An 18,775-nucleotide genomic window follows, 5' to 3' on the forward strand; every position below is an offset into this window, starting at 1 on the left:
GCTTCGTGTCGTCCGCGATCTGCTTCGTGCCGTCCCGTTTTCACTTCTTCTTTTCTTCATTGATCATATCTGTAAGAATGGTAAATGTTAAATCAAAATTTTTCGCACTTTATTACACAGTGGAATTAAAAAACTGAACAAATAATTTAGAAAGGAAAGAAGTAACTGATTTTCAATTAAAGATAACCTTAACAAAATGATTATATATAGAGAGTTTCGAAAAAAAAAGTAACAACGAGAAAAGTTTGAATACTTTCAACAATTAAAAACCGACTTCAGTAGTTACTTAACGGGAACGTTTGACGGTTGACGATGCTGTTACTTGCCACGCAAGTAAAACAAACAAGCGCACCGTTACTGATTGATGATAAAGCAATTTTCAAGCGATCCTCATTTGCATACTGTAGCGATAGAAATCGGTTTGAGTTGATTGGAAAATTTTCTGACGAGGAGTTAATTCTAATCGAACGCTATGAAATTAGGAAAATTGAAACCTCAAGCACAGCGAACCGCTTATCAAGAAAATGTGTAGCATTAGATGAAATTCATTTCAGTTTACTTGAAAAAGGAGTTGAAATGCACAGTTAAAGTCAACCATTGAGGTCTATTTACAAATTCATAAATGTCAACCTAATATGAAAAACATAAATGACGGTTTTACAGTGAAAAATATCTTACTTATATGTTACATACTACAAACTTGGGTAATTTCATTAAACTAAGGAATAACTTCACCCTTTCGAAGTATCATTAGCCTTGCTTTACAGATCCACAAGAAATGGCATTTACCTCTTGCCTTCTCTTGTTCTGCTTCATGCCGTCCGTGTTTTCACATTTTCTTTGCTCCATTCTTTAAACCTGCAATAATGATATTAAATTAAAACAATCCTCACTTTATCACAAAGTAGAATTACAACAAATATAATAATTAAGTGCTACCTAATTAAAAAATAATTGTGTACACAATGTGTATACAAAGTTTTAAAAAAATGAAAAGCAGAAAAGCAAAATACTTGTCAATAATTCTGAAACCGACTTCAGCAGCTACTTAACGCCCGTAATGAACTCAGAGAACGTTCAACGATGCTACTAATAGCCACGTAAATTAAACAAACAAACGCATCCTTACTGATGATAAGGCAGCGTTATAGCGATAGTTATTTGCATAATGCAGCGTTGGAAACCGGTTTTTAGTGCGTTAGAACTTTCGGCTGAAGATTCTAAGCTAAGCTTCTAACCTAAGCTAGATATATAATAATAGATAAACAATGCGTACCGGGTGTATTTAATCAAACTTAATTGTACGCAAATTTGGCGTTTATTAAGTCACCTATCATCGCATTTTGAGAATTCTTCATAGAGAATATATTGAGAAATTATGTTCATTGTCGATTCTCAATTGCACTGTTAAGTGATTATGACTTAAAAATGATAAAACTGCCACTTACTGCTAAATTCGGCATTTTCTCTTTGTTCATGTTCATGCTCTTTCGGTGTTGATTAAAAAATTATTTTTTAGAAATTATTCCAAAAAATAATAATGAATGGAAAGCAAGTTTGTGTTTGACTTCAATGTTTGCCTTCAGTCAATTTTCCAATCAAAACGCTGAGCTACCATCCACGGACGGCCTCAAACTGAAATGATTTCTATTATGTCAATAAAGCAAAGGGCCTCGCATGCAAATTTTTATTTTATTCATTTCTGGTGATAAATAAGACTACTGTATATTTTTCATTGCTCAGGCGGAAAGAAATGCCGTGTTTGGGCGAAATATGTTCAGTTGTGGTGGAATAATGGGCTTCTATAGTTGGCACTTTGCCTATCTCAGTACATAGGTAATCGAGCCACTTGATTTCAAATATTTTGAGAACTATGCAACTAGGAACAGCGGGAACAAGTTCATTGTACTTGTGTAATCGTACCTGATCGATTGATGCCCATTACTTCCATTTTTGGACTCTCTGCTTTTTCTCGAACATTACAAATTTCATGGGCTATAGACTTGCTTTTTAATGAAAAATGGCGAAACCATTTTTGTCAAAATTTCCACTTTGTTGCATGTTACGTATTCGCATTTATTAACGATAATGTTATGCAAAGTTCCATCCGAAACTGTCCACTATTTTTGGAATAATAGGCCTCTAAAGTTGACTCATTGCCTATCTTTATACATGGGGATGCTTCCCACTTTTTTTGGGATATATTTCGAGAAATCCCCAACTAGGAACTTTGAGGATATGCTCATTGTAATTCTCTAATAGTGTGATGTTATGCTTTTGTTACGTCTGTAAGAGCTGTAACTCTTTTCTTTTATTGTGTTTTTGTAATTGAAGATGGTTTCAGTCAATAACAAATGCAAACAAGAACAAAAATGAAAAACAGTAATAAAAGCAAATTTTTAAACAATCAGATAAAAAAGAAATGATATTTTGAAAAAAGAGATGAAAAAATTTTTTAACTGTATTTATAAAATACTAAATTATGAAACTATAATAAAACGTAAAAGAAAAAATATGAAAGCAAAAAAAATAGAAAAAGGAATAAATGAAATATACTGTAAGCATCAAGCAAAAAACGTACTAACATAAAATGAAAATAAAGTAGCTTCCAGAAAAGGAAATCATATTTTCCAATTTCGATTTATTTCAGGTGACTAATGTTTGGTACGATCATGCTGGTTGATGATGTTCATTTCATTCTTCATATCTTTCTTATTTATTGTATTAATACTGTGACGGCGACCGTGAAATTCTACTTGCATATCACGTTCACGGTCACAATACGTGGTGCTGCGTATTTGAGAGTACGTAATCAATGCATCATCAGTTGATTTACTTTCAAATTGATGTTAAAAGATATAAATGAAAAAGAATGAAAAATAGTAACTGGCAAAACTTGAACATGACAACAAATATGAAATTAAAAGAAACAAAATTAAATTTCAATGCATGAACAAACTATTTTCAACTGTAATAAAAAAAACTTTCTTTTGAAAACAATTAAAAGATGCAGCCCTGAACGAATGAATGAAGGCATGAAAAAATGAAAACAAACGTAAATGAGCAAGTGAAAATGTGAAGCTATTGTGATTCATGAAAGAAATTGCATACATAAATTTTAATGTCATTAATCGCAAACACTGTATCAACAGAAATCTGAACCGTGTAGTATAAGTTAAGTTAATTTAGCAAAGCAAAACATCATCTTTTCAAAGCATTAAAATCGCAGAGTTATAGAAACGATAGCACAAAGAGAGCTGCACTTACAATTTGACTTCAGTTACGTACCGTGACTTTACTTTTTCTTGACGTTGTTCTTCATATCTACAAAAATGATAAACATTAAACCAAATGTTCACTTTGCCATACAGTAAGTTGCAAATTAGATGTTAAAATTAAAAGTGAATTCTAAAATGCAATAAATAACTGAATCTTAATTAACCGCATCCTTCTCAAAATGCGGAAACTATATCTTAAAAGAAAACAAATGGAAAATTTGAATTTTTTTCAGTAATTAAATATGGGCACCAGATGCTGCAACACCAACTCAATAATGACCCGTGAGAACGTTATCTGACAGTACTTCTTGCACATTAGACAAACAACGCTGAAGTAGCTTTGCTCGTCTGAGCATAACAACGCCAAACCTCAACGCGGAATTATTTTATTTCTTTATGAAAATGAATTCTAATCGAATCCCAATAATTGGATTGAAACTGAGCTTGGATTATGCATTTATTATGGCTATACAATTTCTACGGTTTGTAAATCTGTTATTTATTAGAGAACCTTTTAGATTTCAGACGAAGCTAACTACTAAACTACAGTAGTTTTCGAGTAAATGTCTGCTAAATTTGGCACATTGTCCATGATAATACACAAGAATGCAGCCAGTCTAGATGCACTTTTTCGGCATTATGTCGACAACGCTAAGACTTAGAGAAATAATGTAATTGCTGATTTTTGAAATACATATATCACTGACATTCTTCAACTTCATACAATAATTATCCAATGATTTATTTAACTACGCTGAACTTACATTTCAAAGAACTTTTGCTTTAATATAAGTGGAAGAATAAATTTTTTGATAAATAAAACTTTGTTAAACGTATGCCCATTCACTTTTTCTGAGACTACAATTTTGCAACTATTTTGCAACTTTTGATTTGAATTTTGCAACTATTGTTGATAATGCATCACTTTTTTATTATTTATAAACCAACATATTTCCTTTTTTGAAAACGAATATTAAAACAATTATTATGACTATTTTATTCATTATATACATTGTTTTCTAAAATTTTTATAACTCATGTAACCCGCTCTGCACTTTCAACTGTAACAAAGCAGTCATCAGTAAGTAGGTTAGATACTGAAAAGATAACACTTTTCTTTTGTATGTATAGATACATGAGTTTTCAAAATTTTTATCTAAATAAAATACTTTATTATAGTTGGTATATTAAAGTAACGATGATTCTGATAGATCAAAAACGTGCACAGTACTATATAATGTGCAGTTATGCATTCGTGCAATGTTAGATGAACAGTTTTCAACAAATATGTTATTTCTCTGCAAAAAGTATAGGCATTCTGAATAGGTGCATCAGGAAAAATATTTTTCAAAGAACTGAATTGAAATTAAAGGCAAAAAAAACTCAGAAACTCAGAATAGTGCATTGTCTATTCTTAATTACAAAGAGGTGCATCTTCCAAAATGTACTTATGAATTCAGTCTTTGAGTAAGTCCAGTTTGCTTTTTGAGCTACACTGTAATGCCAACTGATGAACAAATCCCATACACTAGTGTTTGAACTGGAGACATTATTGAACTCTGAACGATCTAGTTCAATTCTGCAACCAGTCGACCAATCAAATTAATTATAGGCGTGACAGAAGGGAGTGGCATTCATCTGGTTAGTAAAGTTCTTAAAAAGAGTATGTAGTCATTGATTCCTGGTATAAGCTTAATTTTCACAGCGCCATCACATCCAGCTAGACACAAGAAATTACCGTTTTTCATTGCGCTTTTTGACAGTGCAAATCAGCCGACAAAACAAAGAAACGATCAATGATGCATTGGAGGAAGCATTTCCTTCTTGGCTTCATTGTATCATGTTCGTATGTAATAAACACGAGAGCTATGATTTACTTTTTACCAAGTACGTATTTTCAATGTGTACAAACACACGTACACGCATATATATATATATATATATATATATATAAATATATATATATGTATGCTATATTTAAATGTTAATGATAAATAACATTAATTTCAATGATCTCGTTTCATGTCTCGTTGTAAATAATTTGCATAACATTGGATTACTATATTTTGTTTTGCATATTACTGTTTGTTTTCAATTTTGTATTGTACAGTAATAAAAATACAATTAAATAATTGAAAGAGGAAAGACTATTTGTATTTTGCACATATAAAGTTTATGGACAGCAAAATTAATGCAAGCTTCTATATTTGTTAATGTACAACGGTTTGTCATTAATTTATAACGTTTTTTATGTTCATTATAAAAATGGTGAAAACTGACATTCATAATGGTGCTAGACGATAATACTTGTAAAAATTTACTTCTAGATCAGCATGTGAACAAATAAATAATCTTATGCATAATTAAAATTACAATAAAAGAGTGCCTTAGCTTTCACGTATATGCATTTTATTAATTTCTTCATTTTGAATAAACAATTGAATAAATCACTGGATAAATGAGGTGATCACACGTATAGGAAATAACTATTTCTGAGCATATGCAATGCACTTATTTGTAAATTTAAATTAAAGTTAAATGTTTCAGTAATGAAAAGGCAACTTATGATCATGATAATAAAAAATATTCTGCATTTCTTCTTTTACAAAATATTGCAACAATAAAGAAGAGAAGATTTTTGTTGTTTTTTTCTCATTACAATAATATTACTTTCTTCGTTTGGATATGAAATTTTTATACAAACAATTTTCCCCTGCAAAGCTAATTTTGCATAAAATTAATTTCTGCCAGTCCAGTGCTGTATGTATTGCAATTATTAATAAATCATGTTCAAATAAATTTGAAATATTTTCCAATAAATTCAGCACTGTATGAGCTCATGCATGCAGAAAGCTCTCGAGATGCAAGTCTTATATTTAGTTGTAATTTTTTCACTTAAGGTGTGCTTACTTTTCAGGATTTAGAAAATTGTGCTTCAACGAATGGATTATTGATTACAGTATTTATGACAGAGAACGCTGAAATGAGCTTCGAAATTAGTAATTATTGCAATGCGCACGAATCATAGGTCAGACCAAATTGGGCTTTCAATAGACATGATAACAACTTCAAAACTGCTCATGGTTAAGATGAAATTCATTATTCAGACAAATTTTCTGTATAAGTTGCATTCATAACCTAAATAATTAAATTGATTCATCTGCTTGAAGAAATCTGTAGGGCTGTTTGAGAAGTGAAGTGCCAAAGCTTTAATGCTTAAAGCCATGACGTGTTTGCATGATCAACTTCAGTGCAATCAATTCGACCGTGTCATAATTTGTTTTTGCATTTAAGGAAATTTACTGCATCATCTTATTTTGAAAAGCTTTTTTCTCTGAACATGAACAAACAAGAATAAAGAAAAAGATGTTTCTTTCTTTGCATATTAACAATGTACTTATTATCGACTACGATAACACGAATTCACTTTTCAAAATACTTTTTGTTTGACTAACTGGAATTGATAACTTGAAAAGTGAATATTTTGTATTGTGAATGATATTTTGCTGAATTTATTTTTAAAATAATTTAAAATGTAAATGCATTTTTGCTTTTTGCATGTTGCAATTGTTTCGTTTCTAATTTAATAGCATAAATATTAATTAATATAATAATCACAGGTCCAAATTAAATTTATCCAAAATACGATTATTCAGCATATAGTTTCATTTTATGCTGAATAATTGGATTAAATTGATCAATTCGTGATTTTTTCCATTCACTTCGTCAATACGGATACAACTGTTTGACATGTGTTATACGTGAAAGCGCTGCTTATAGATGATTTGCAAATTTGCATTTCATATTCGCCAGAATTGTCATTTATTGAAATTCGATTCGACTCCTCCATTCGACCATTTTGATTCGACAACAGAGTTGACAATTTTCCTAACTGCTAGTTTTGTCTGTTGAACTGTCGTCACAAATATTGAATATTTATTTAATAACATTTTTAAATAAAAATGAAAATGATAAATAAATAAAAAATCCAAAAAGTTCAACTGGAAAACTTGAGGAGTAAATATTTCAGGTGAATTTTCCAAAGTTCCATCGGCAGTGCAATCAATATACATCGATTATTATATAGAGCCTTCTATTTATTGAATAGCAACCAAAGCACTTTCAACTTTAAGAAACTTAACTTCAATAAAAATAAAATATTAATTCAAATAATTTATGTTAATATTTTAGTTGAAATGTTCGAATATTTTCAGCGCACACGTACCCAGATCATTCGTCGCAGACATTTACCCCGGAAAAGAAGATCGAAAATGAAAATCAGACGGAAAATTTCAAAAATGATAAATTGGAAATTTTCAAAGAAATTCGAAGATCAAGTTCGGCTAGCTGTGAGTCGATTCTCAAAATTATAGAAGCCAACGTTGAGTCCATTCGGGCCAAAACGGAAACAGACGACGAAGAAAGCTGGAGGCAATATGCCCGTGACTATGTTTACAAAAATTTAGATGACATCATTCGCTGTGTTCGTGTTTTGACTTCTAAGCAGCGACTGCTGCTCTTGTGATTGCTGTTCAGCATTAAATAATTCATAATTATAATTTGTTAACAAATTCACATACTTCTACCACCAACCAGCCCAAACATACCGTTTTAAAATAACAACAGCATCTGAAGAACAATTTCTCCTTGAACTATTTATGGTATTTTCAAAAAAAAGAAAGATACTGAATGCATTGCCCAAATTACTGAAACAATAATTTATCTGAACTTGAAAATTTAACATTTGTTCCCTGCAGACATGTTCCATTGAAAAAAATGAAGAATAATGAAAGAATATTTCTTCAAAGAAAAGTTGCCAAATTGTACATGTGCAAATTTTCTCATTAATTATTTGTTGCTGTTGCTTGCTGAAATTCATTTCGTGAATATATTTTTTTATTGCTTGTAGATCTTTTTTACATTTTACTGTTATAATTTGAAAAAATGCTATGTACCAGGGACAGGCAAACTTTTTATACCACCAACCCTTCATGGATTCCTTGATGCCCCATCGACCCCCAAGCTCGCAAAATAAATATTATTATTAATACTAAATTTTTTTAATTATAAAGTATCCTTTACCCTTTTCACTTTTAGTGATTCTCGATCGGATTCATTTCACCTTTACGTTCAATTATGCTTTTTTCATTTTGCATATCTGTTCCTATGATGGCCTATAATTCATGTGAATAATAATGTTAATAACTTCATGATGAAGTTAAAGGTAGTCGATAATTATTTATTTAACTATTATGATCATTTGGCACCGTTAATGAGAAGGATGTGCTTGATGAGTAGCAGCAAGGGAATTGATATTTGGCTGGAGATTGGTGAGTTTTAGGCGTGAGTCACCACGCATTTCCAAATTCAGTCTGTTCCTGCGCTTTGTATCTTTTTTCTGTGGTGCCCCTTGATAGTTCAGAAAATTATAAATTACTGTTACAAAATAGTTCTCCACGAAATATATTCCTCAAATGGGATTTCAAAGTACATATTCGACCCTTAAGCCTTTATCGACCCCAGAGGGTCGATGTCGACCATTTTGGCTAGCCCCGCAAAGCTAGCTACAATGCAAAATTGTGGCCTTTTTTCATACTATAACTTTCGCTCTTTCCCCACGAAGACATCTTTCACAAATTATAATTCACATCTTCCAGTTGAATCAATACGTTTCAAAAAATATTTAAAAAAAGAAAATACAAACCTGTTCAAAAATAATTCACTGCATCACAAATCAATCAAATATTAATCGTGCGTAAGATTGTTCGCGGCAGACAAAGTTTCACGTCGAACAACGGATCAACCACGCCAACGTTTACTTCAACCATCTAGATGATGCTCGTAAAAATCAAACTTAAATTAACCGGCATTAAAAAAACAAATAAATAAATGAATGAATAACTCCCCGTTTTACTGCTTATTTTCCAGATGAATTATTTTTACATGGCAGGTTTATGCAAAATGTTGAACAACAATTTGTTTGGGTAAAAATCAACACGGCCATCAGTTATCAATAGAACAATAGAATTTATATACAAGAAAATGGAACAAGCAATGTGTGATGCTGCTTTGCTATGGTATCTTCTTCCGGCGTTGAAAAAACTTCTTCAGCAATGTACGAATTTCAACTTTAACGTTGAAATCAATCATTTCACAAACTACATCGTAGAAAGCTGTACAGAGGCTTTTGAACTAAATGAAAAAGCAAATTCTCATTTCAACACTACCTGCACATAAACCACTGCATGCCATTGGAAAACTGAATCGCCAACACCAAACTCACCTGATTATCATTAAGGCGCAACGTTCGATTGAAAATCAACAACACGATCGGCGTCCAAGTTTCGCGGTGTTGTTCTGCTTTCAGAGACATGAAATAATTCAAAACGTCCACGCAAATGCTAAAATAAGAAAATGAAATTTAAAAAAAAGTGAGTATTAAAAATTAATGTCCATATAAACTGAAAAATGAAATTAAGTTATTTGAACAATTAGAGAAAAAAAATCAACAATAACGGACTTTCTCTGAATTTGTAAAAAAATATCCAATGCAAAATAATAATAAACAGAAAAGATTGCACATTCGAAATATGCCGACATATTTGCAAACTTTAATATTCGTTTAATAAAATAAATTAGTCAACGAACTCAATTAAGCACTTCTGAGCGCGTTCAACACACTGATCATCCTTTGTATCGTCGGAGTAGATCCGAAACATAATTCGCAACCAGCAAGCCAAGCTCTGCGTTTCCTGCTTCCACAAATGCGGCTTCCTGTTCCCCGAAAACCCTAAAAATGCAAACAGTTGCTGCTGCAATGGTAAAATTAAAAAATAAAATCTTCCACAAACAAATAACAGGCTGGCTGTACAGATCACCTGACTTCCACAGCAAATTTCGTTGTGTGTGATTGTTATTAAATTGCCTTGCCAAATTGTACGAATCCAACAAACAGTCGGCAAGAGAAAAAAGTTGCTGGGCAGTAAGCATACAGTACAGTCCTTGTTCTTGTTGGACAAATTCAGATTCGCTAACGCGTATTCCCTGAAACAAAATCCAACAACCATTTTCATAACCACTGCATATGCATAAAATGCACAAAGCTGCACGCAAAAAGTTGACAAAAAACAAACCCGTGCATCTGCAATGTTTTGCTCATCATCTTTTCGTGAAATAGCCGGATAGAATAAAATGGAATCAATTGTCTGAATCAGTTCCAACTGGACAATGCACTTCACTTGCATTGACCGAATACTGGCAATTCCACTTTCGCATGCAAAAGCTGAAAATTTGAAATCCCCAATCGAAATAAATGAATAATTAAAGTGTAGAAAAAAAGAACATTTTACAATATTTTCCGCCTTTTTCTTGAACTTTGTCACCTTCTCTGATGTATCGTAAGTCACAAATTATGCCTGAAGAATTCAAAAGCTCATTATCACTTGCTTGGTCGTATCTAATCTAAAAATTAAAAAGAAAACAATTTTTCCTAAATATTTATCAGATATGCCAAAAACATATTACATTTGAAATTAAAGTAACATCAATTTCTTCGAATGAAGAACCGCTGCTTGCAGAAAAAACGGCCTGTTCTGCATTTTCCATCTTCCACGTCAACAGGCTAAAATGTTGCTGCAGTTAATTCAAAAAATAAACCGTCAATTATCAACTTTGGATATAAATCTTTTCACATAATTTCTTGCCTATTTACAAGTCAAAAACAACTTAATTTTTACATTTAATAAAAACGAAATATTACAAATATAAAAAAGAAAATACGCACGCACCTTTCTGGAATGGTGCTTCGAAAAAGTTTGATCAAAAGACTGACGGACAGCTCACGCACTTCAGCGCTAAATTTCATACCGTTGGATATTATAAAATTTTCAAGGCAATTAATTGCAGATCGTGCCAGCTGTTCATTTTCTAAACAAGCAACACTGTAACACTTCTGTATGCAAACCAAAGACAGAAAGCTGAAAAACAGTTGCTGCCATTCATTCACACATGCCATTTATAATTAATTTCTTATCCCACTGCTTTAGAAAAATTATTTTTAAGTAAAATGAAAAACAAAAAACAGAATATAAAATAAAATAAAATAAAAAACATTAAATATATACCTTGTTGTATAGTCCAAAATAAGAGTGCGTATAGATCAGGAAGAATAATTTCACTGAGTGTCTTGTAGTACTGCGTGAACACATCCACAATCGCGTAGAGAGCATGATTGCAAGTAGTCATCATCCATTCAATTTTCTAAATAAATAAATAAATATATATATATATATATATATATTAACATAAGTGAATCAAACGTCTCCTTGATAAAGGTTTTCCATACTTCGCTTTGTTGTTCAGGAAGTTTCATCACATCAAATATTCGAAACACCACTTGAAAGAGGTCTTTCCACCAAGTGTCTTTAAAATGGTCGCCGTATGTCTTCATTATTTCAAACATTACAGTCAAACCTCTATGGTATAAAAGCAAAATGTTATTCCAATCAGCACTGTACACACAGAAAAAAATAGAATCAAAAAGCAGACCAAACAACGTACCTAGTGCGTACGTCGAGCTTGCACCGGCTGATTATGCAAGAGAGTTCAAAAAGAATAGGAAACCAACCCCTTAGCCATACCCGTTCATCCTCTGACAAAGAAATATCTTCCCACTGATGCTCACAAAACATCTACAGTAATCAAAAAAACAAAAAGCAATTAAACAACTAGAAAAATATACGAGCACAAAACTTGCAGTGCATACACTACCTGCGTATTATTGACAACATATTTAGCACATAAACGAATCAGTTGAATCGCTTCCATGCTGACATCCGGAAATGTAGCGTTGCAAGCATATTCTGCCAAACATTTGATCGCTTCCTGGAACGAGTCCAGTACAGAACTGAACTGGACGTTGAATACATTGGCTGAAAAGATGCAATTCCTAAATTTTCCGCAAACAGGACAACAACAAACAATTCAACCACATACAAACTATGTCAGATACTGAACAAAAAGATAAATTCACAAGCGATTCGTCTTGCTCAGATGCAGCTATCAGATAAACGCAAAAAATATTCGTCCAACCAGATTTAATGTTTCGAGCTTGAGAGATGACCATTTGTGACATGCATCGAACAATCATGTCGCGTATGGTCGATGATCTGCATGAAAATATAGAAAAAAAATTTTTTTTCTTTCTTCTTAAATTAATGCACAAACAATGAATAAATAATTGAACGAACTTATTTCGTTTCATAATATATTCAAAAGGTCTGAGAAAATCCTTTTGAAAACGAAAATTTGGCAACTCGCCTCGTTCCAAAAATTTCATCGACAACTGACGAAGAGAGTCTACGGCAAAAATCGCTACATCTACGTCTTCACTGCATCCCGCCTGAAAAAAATAAATAAAACAGCAGTGCTGTATCTGAAAATTTCAGTAAGCTACTTTGTTAAAATGATCGCCCAAAATGGCCCATATCCTAGACCATTGCAAGCGAATACGTCCCATATTGTAGTAAGAGATTTCCACAAGCTTCTGCAAGCTGTACATTCGAGGATGCATAGGGTTGTTCAGTTCGTCCATTGACACTTGGCACAGTGCTCTGACAAAGTGGACAATCGCGTCACCATCCAATCGAACTGATCCAGTGAATATTCTAAAGTGGAAAACATTTAGAAAAGCAAAGCCAGCCAACCAACATCGCTGTAAAATGGGAATAATAATGGAAGATCACCTGTCCACCGCAACGACAACACTTTGCGAAGAAGTTTCATTCAACGACTCTTGTAGATGTGGCATTTTCTTTGACACAAGACTAACTCCGCTCGTTTTCATCACATCTGTGAAAAAATTATATTTCAGCATAAAAAACCCAAATATGAATGATAAATGGTCTCAGTATTAAAATTTCGAAACCAACGCGTACATTCTGCTGAAGAAATGTCATGCCCACTTTCGGGCAAAATTCTTGCAGTGCCTGAAGTTAAAAATTTCGACTTCACGCCCGTACCAATCAGCTGAGCAACTTCCAACTGACTAATGCACTTCAATATCTGATAAAATATTTAAACAGCATTTAGCAAAAGTGAACCAAAAACAAGATAAAAATCATAAAACTGACTTCGAGCCACGAATTGTCCAGATAATTGCCATCAGTGTGAGCTACGGTAATCAAGGTTTTCAAGGTGTCAATATTTTTTGATTTCATCTCAGTCATCGCCGTCGCAGCCGTCAACAATGTAAATCTTTCCAATGCTTGAACGTACGCATTTCGTTCTAGCTGAAAGTTAACAAACGCAACATTACAGCACTTCAAATAAATACGAACCTAAATATCTCCACCTCCATCCTAAAAACGCAAGCAATTCGAATGGCAAAACGAAAGCCTTCAAGACAAAGCGCTGATATTTCAGAATCATTGCTAGTCTGTAAGCCGACGCTAAACGCAGCTAAGCACGGTGTCCAAGCAACCTAAAACAAAAAAAAACAAATAATAATAATAATAATTTAAATTTCGCTCCTATTGCAAAACTGCGTCCACCTTAAACATTGGACGAACATGCTGCGCGTGTGTGGCAGATGTAAATGAAGTTTGAAAATGACTAGCCGCTTCCATTAAAGCTTTAGCTGTGGTTTCCATTTGTTCCATTTCCACGTTGTACAACAAACGACGATGCCGCTCACTTGCCAAAGCTGAAACATAAAATATGCAATATAAAGCCCAGCAAACAATGTCGACAGTCAATCTGCTTGTCTGTTCTCGACTGCTTTCTATATTTGAGTTTTACACGAAGTTTTGACGTGTTTAGTAAAATGCTGCTTCATTTTTATCTCATTTCCGGCAATTTCGTCATAAATGTCGGATAAATACTGTTCCGGCAAATCGCCACTGTCGTTTATACCACGGTTCATGCGAATATATTGTTCTTTGGTCATCTTATTTCTTACCTGTAAATCAAAGTAAATTTAGCCTCGTTTGAAAAATATAATATTTTGAGAAAGTACTTACTTGAGGGCTGTGCAAGTCGGTCGTCAGCATAATTATTGAATAGGCCAACACGTACGCTGTATCAGCGCTTGTGAAAAGTCCCAGACTAAAAATAGTAACCACGATTCATTACTGCTGTTCCAAAAAAATACAGTCATAAAAATTAACATCTGAAATGCTGCAATTAGCAAGCACGTTGCGTTGTATCACAATATTACACACTGCATTACAAAAACGTGATATAATAATTATTTAACAAAAAAAGATACGCTTTTCTTTGTTTTCATACAATAATACATCAATTATTAATACTTGGGATTGTTTGCACAATAACGACTAGCAAATTTTTCCATAAGCCTGTCAATTTTTTGTGCTTCACCAGGTAATCGAAACCGTTCAAGGAAACATCGCAGAGCAGAAACAAAATCTTTGCCACTGAAGTCCATTTGATCAACATAAGCATACATAACTTCTTTGCAAAAGCTGAAAATGTAAAGCAAAACATAAATAAATAAACCGGAAAATTATACATACATATATATATATTTTTTTTTTTATTTATTTAAAAATAACCCAACCTATCACCGTCGCCAAGATAATCACCAATAGCTGCTTTGTCAAGTCGTTCTTCAGTATGCAAAAAATGAGCAATATCTGCTGCTCCGTGTCCGATGAGCTTGTGTTTTTGTAGAAAAGACAAACCATGCTTCGGCTTACGATTAAATCTATATTGAAAATCACAAGTATTAAAATAAAGAAAAAAAGAAACATGAAATTGCTCGACGAACAATTCAATTCCTTGTTCAAGCACTTCTTTTTGCTGTTTGATCTCCTCAAACTGATGGGCTAAATCACTGCCAACGGATGATGCGTTCAATCCACTTGGCTTTCCTTTTTCGTCCACTTCTTCAGCTAAATTTGTATGCGGCCCTGAACTGATGTATAAATCGCTTGACCACTGCACCATGCAGCGCAAAATAGACACCAGACATTCCAAGCCTTTTATTCTCATCATGTTCTCTTGACCAGGAGCTGCACCGAGATCAATTGCATGCCGACCCTAAACTTCACATTTCACATAATAATAATACAAATCAAAACAACATTTTTGTAAACCGATTCTTTCAAGCAATACAAATATGCGATAAAATTCTATTACCAAACACATCATATGCTTTTCACAATACTATTTCAATCTTGTACCATAACATTAGAATAATTACTATTTTTGCGCTTTGAAGAAATCAGATAAAAAAAGCATTCATAATAATAATAATACTTTTCACTTTCTCACCTGAGCAATTTTCGACAAATCATTTATAAGACGTTCGAAAAGATTGGCTGAAGACAAATGACAATCATAATTAACATAAATGTCAACTATGCTTTGCGCATCTGAAATGAAAGTGTATATGTAAAATTTTGCACGATACACTATAGCAAGACACAACAGCAGCAATTACCGCACGAAATTTTAGCAACTGCTTCCATTACTCGCCATTTGTGATGGAAAGAACTTGAAAATGTCTCCAGTATGTTGAGAAAAATTTCCCGAAAAAATACCTATAATCAAATAATAATAAAATACATGGCGACAACAACAGAATATGCAAACAAAAAATGTCGAACTTCAATTTGCACTTTAAGATGCGCTTTGAAATTTTCCAAAAGTGCCAAAAATATATCCAAGGAAACTTCAAAAACTTCCAATACGGAGGATACGCCATTTTTGCTCAAAGCCACACACAAATACTGCTTAATTGCCAAAATAAACACTTCACTCTGACGAAAGACCGGGCCGGCATTTTGCAGTATAGTGAGCAACAAGTGTAAGGAAATAATTTTCGACCGCATTTCATGTGATCTAGGAAGATAATATTTTTTTCCAAAATTAATTTAAAAAAAAATATCGTTAAATATTTTTATACCTGGGATCTAAATTGGCACTAACTGGCTTCATAGAAAGACGACACAATGCACGGAACAGCAAAAAGCAGTCTTTTTGATGCACATTCACAAATGCAAGCGGCATCACTGACATAGGTGAATCTAGCTGACCCTGCGATGCCGACTCAAAAGAGTTCTGATTTGCTGTGCTGGTCAACTGTTTGCCATTTGCGTCCTGTTCCATGCCTGCTGTTGGAGTGTGCATCAATCCATCTAAAAATCTTCTTTCAGAGTTTTCATTTGAAGCATTTATTTTTATAAAAAAAATCCTCATGACCCTACAACACATTTCATACAAAACGCTACCAATAATACAGAAAACATTCTGAAAAACAATTGCCCATTTGTCAACAAAAAGTTTTTACAAAACAATCATTTGAAGCATACTTTTAAAGTCATAAAGTCAAAAAAATTCAAAATCTTTGAAAAAGATAGCTCAATATAAAAAACTGCCACTTATTTTAAAGAAATGATCACATGCAAAAAATAATACTAAATAGACTGCACACAAAAATATCTCATGTACAAAGAACAGGTCAAATTAGACTAAATTAAATGCAAGCATCAGATAAAAACTAATTGAATATACGAAAAAGTAATAAAAATAAAGCAAATATTAAAGTCATAAATCCTGCTGTAGATAATCGATAATCAATCATCAAACTTGAAATTCAAATTACAGTATAATACAGTCGTACAACAGCACTATTTTCAACTTTCTTATATATTAAAAAAAGACAGATTCCCTAAATCGACATCTGTACTAATAAAGATACATATTAAAAATACATACCTAAGACGAAACACACTTCAGATATTATATCGTTCAAAACGACACCACATACAGTCTCAACATCATCAACATGAATTTTCGAATCAGGGTTCTAGAATAAATTTTGGTCTTTTTTCAGTAAATAATAATTTAAATAAAATATTTATATCACCATTCCTACAGATTCCATTCGACTAAAAGAAATTGTGAGCATCTGTGTGAGTGTAGCTTTCGCCGTTGCTTGATTTATCAAGTTCCGACTAGCCAGATATATGTTGTAACACGTTCGAACGGCTAGTAATAAACTAAGTTCATGTACTTCACATGAATTACTTGAAACAATTGTAAGAAGTGCCTGAAAAGTACCCGTAATTTACATTTTTCAAATAAAAACGCACCCATTTACTTTGATTATCTGCAGTTGCACCTTGTCATCTGTATTTGGACCAGAAAAGCAAGAACAGATTGCCTGAACAACGCGATCTATGAGAAGTCGATTGGGATTTTTCGGATCTGCACTGTTTCCAGTTAAATGACCATAAGCAATTAATTTCTTTAAAATGAAGGGAATTTAAAAACAAAATTCTCAATGTGAAGTGATGGCTGTTTAATTACTTGAAGACAATCCAAAGCAATTACCACAATCTTAGTGGATTTAGAACTGCAAGCTAACTCAAAAGGTAAAAAATAATGATCGGCGTCAACTGACTTGATTCGCGATGGAACAATATGCCCATCGTTTGTTGTCTCCACGTCATGCTGCTTAATTTCATTACCAATTTCTTCTTAAATAATAACAGAATATAAATAATATAATTTGAAAAAGATGCGACAATCCATACCGAGCGCTGATTCACATGCCTTCCGAAGTTGATCATGGTGAGCTTTTTTTATATCACGGTCGCTGAGTATCTTCTCTATAGCATGCTTCAAAAACATGATTTCAGTCTTTGATAGCAACGGTTTCATAGACAAAAATAATGCATTCGCGACAACACCATCTTCTCCAATAGAAGATAAGTTATCACTCGCTTAGACAAAACACTCTTAAAAAGAAATTAGATTTAATATTCTGAAAATTATATTTCATGTAGTCACTTTAATAAATACATTGAATAATTTCAGAAGTTATTAGTTTCGTTGCAAATTCTCTGTATAAACATGTGACATCCTGAAAATGAAAACATTAGTGAAACTGCATGAAAATAACTAATCTTAAAAGTTAAACAACGTTTCGTGCAACCTTGTTACTGAACAATAATTAAATGTTTAATGCTGCATGCAATGATTGAACGACTTTTATTTTCTAAATAATGCACCATCAAAGGTTGGAATAAACTAAAATATATAATTACAACGAAAAATAAGGAAAATCATTAATCCTTTATATAAAAATAAAAATAAGAATATTTTTACTTACACAGCATCTTCCACATTGACAGCATCAACACTGTAGGTACTGTAATTTTATAGTAAAAGGCAAGTTTTATTTGATATCAGCGAAGCAGGTGTTGATTGAAATAATTTTTATTTACAAACGTTGTAAGTATTGGCTATTTATTGTAATTATAAATATATCCAGTATATAATAAAACTATTTAAAGAAAGCGTTGTTGCTGTCTTTCAACGTTGAAAAAGATTTCATTTCAATATATGTATATGTATATATATTTTAGATTAACTTTTAAAATATTCAAAATTTTTCAATTTTAATCCCATTTATTTTTCTTTATTTTAATTTTTTAATATAAGAATAATTCCTTGCTCTGGTTGCGACATAA

The 18,775-nt window shown here is 32.5% G+C and overlaps 4 protein-coding genes across 4 annotated transcripts; 1 reads left to right on the forward strand and 3 right to left on the reverse strand.

The window, feature by feature from the left end:
- Positions 1-275: 275 nt before the first annotated feature.
- On the reverse strand, positions 276-849 carry Tsp_09500 (conserved hypothetical protein). The gene is made up of 2 exons (XM_003371216.1): positions 790-849; positions 276-401 (listed from the first exon to the last, which is right to left on the reverse strand). Exons 1-2 carry the CDS (start codon positions 847-849, stop codon positions 276-278), a joined length of 186 nt encoding a protein of 61 aa, XP_003371264.1.
- A 6,209-nt stretch (positions 850-7,058) lies between these two features.
- On the forward strand, positions 7,059-7,803 carry Tsp_09499 (hypothetical protein). The gene is made up of 2 exons (XM_003371217.1): positions 7,059-7,176; positions 7,493-7,803. Exons 1-2 carry the CDS (start codon positions 7,059-7,061, stop codon positions 7,801-7,803), a joined length of 429 nt encoding a protein of 142 aa, XP_003371265.1.
- A 1,547-nt stretch (positions 7,804-9,350) lies between these two features.
- Tsp_09498 (hypothetical protein) lies at positions 9,351-11,292 on the reverse strand. The gene is made up of 8 exons (XM_003371218.1): positions 11,066-11,292; positions 10,803-10,899; positions 10,661-10,739; positions 10,412-10,560; positions 10,137-10,322; positions 9,939-10,090; positions 9,562-9,679; positions 9,351-9,470 (listed from the first exon to the last, which is right to left on the reverse strand). Exons 1-8 carry the CDS (start codon positions 11,290-11,292, stop codon positions 9,351-9,353), a joined length of 1,128 nt encoding a protein of 375 aa, XP_003371266.1.
- A 14-nt stretch (positions 11,293-11,306) lies between these two features.
- Tsp_09497 (putative Sec7 domain protein) lies at positions 11,307-17,963 on the reverse strand. Its single transcript, XM_003371219.1, has 27 exons — positions 17,837-17,963; positions 17,610-17,779; positions 17,401-17,547; positions 17,167-17,349; positions 17,016-17,106; positions 16,204-16,435; positions 15,980-16,139; positions 15,739-15,838; positions 15,570-15,670; positions 15,064-15,335; positions 14,854-15,000; positions 14,588-14,758; positions 14,297-14,381; positions 14,076-14,235; positions 13,829-13,980; positions 13,645-13,758; positions 13,409-13,567; positions 13,208-13,331; positions 13,022-13,127; positions 12,733-12,943; positions 12,527-12,678; positions 12,369-12,445; positions 12,048-12,208; positions 11,918-11,968; positions 11,623-11,721; positions 11,402-11,537; positions 11,307-11,317 (listed from the first exon to the last, which is right to left on the reverse strand). The coding sequence occupies exons 1-27, from the start codon at positions 17,961-17,963 to the stop codon at positions 11,307-11,309; spliced, it is 3,699 nt and encodes a 1,232-aa protein (XP_003371267.1).
- Positions 17,964-18,775: the final 812 nt, after the last annotated feature.

This window comes from Trichinella spiralis (assembly GCF_000181795.1).
Source record: "Trichinella spiralis strain ISS 195 chromosome Unknown Scfld9, whole genome shotgun sequence".
NCBI lineage: Eukaryota > Metazoa > Nematoda > Enoplea > Trichinellida > Trichinellidae > Trichinella > Trichinella spiralis.

What these genes read in the sequence shown, in the direction of transcription:
- Tsp_09498 (XM_003371218.1), bottom strand. Translation starts at nt 11,292, where the DNA reads ATGGCATGTGTGAATGAATGGCAGCAACTGTTTTTCAGCTTTCTGTCT. An exon ending in CGAAGCACCATTCCAGAAAG is followed by an intron (nt 10,900 to 11,065) that starts GTGCGTGCGTAT and finishes GCAACATTTTAG; the next exon opens with CCTGTTGACGTGGAAGATGG. An exon ending in CTTACGATACATCAGAGAAG is followed by an intron (nt 10,561 to 10,660) that starts GTGACAAAGTTC and finishes TCAAATTTTCAG; the next exon opens with CTTTTGCATGCGAAAGTGGA.
- Tsp_09499 (XM_003371217.1), top strand. Translation starts at nt 7,059, where the DNA reads ATGATTTGCAAATTTGCATTTCATATTCGCCAGAATTGTCATTTATTG. An exon ending in GACAATTTTCCTAACTGCTA is followed by an intron (nt 7,177 to 7,492) that starts GTTTTGTCTGTT and finishes GAATATTTTCAG; the next exon opens with CGCACACGTACCCAGATCAT.
- Tsp_09497 (XM_003371219.1), bottom strand. Translation starts at nt 17,963, where the DNA reads ATGAAACCGTTGCTATCAAAGACTGAAATCATGTTTTTGAAGCATGCT. An exon ending in AGTGCCAATTTAGATCCCAG is followed by an intron (nt 16,140 to 16,203) that starts GTATAAAAATAT and finishes TTATCTTCCTAG; the next exon opens with ATCACATGAAATGCGGTCGA. An exon ending in TGGGCGATCATTTTAACAAA is followed by an intron (nt 12,679 to 12,732) that starts GTAGCTTACTGA and finishes TATTTTTTTCAG; the next exon opens with GCGGGATGCAGTGAAGACGT.
- Tsp_09500 (XM_003371216.1), bottom strand. Translation starts at nt 849, where the DNA reads ATGGAGCAAAGAAAATGTGAAAACACGGACGGCATGAAGCAGAACAAG. An exon ending in AGAACAAGAGAAGGCAAGAG is followed by an intron (nt 402 to 789) that starts GTAAATGCCATT and finishes CTATCGCTACAG; the next exon opens with TATGCAAATGAGGATCGCTT.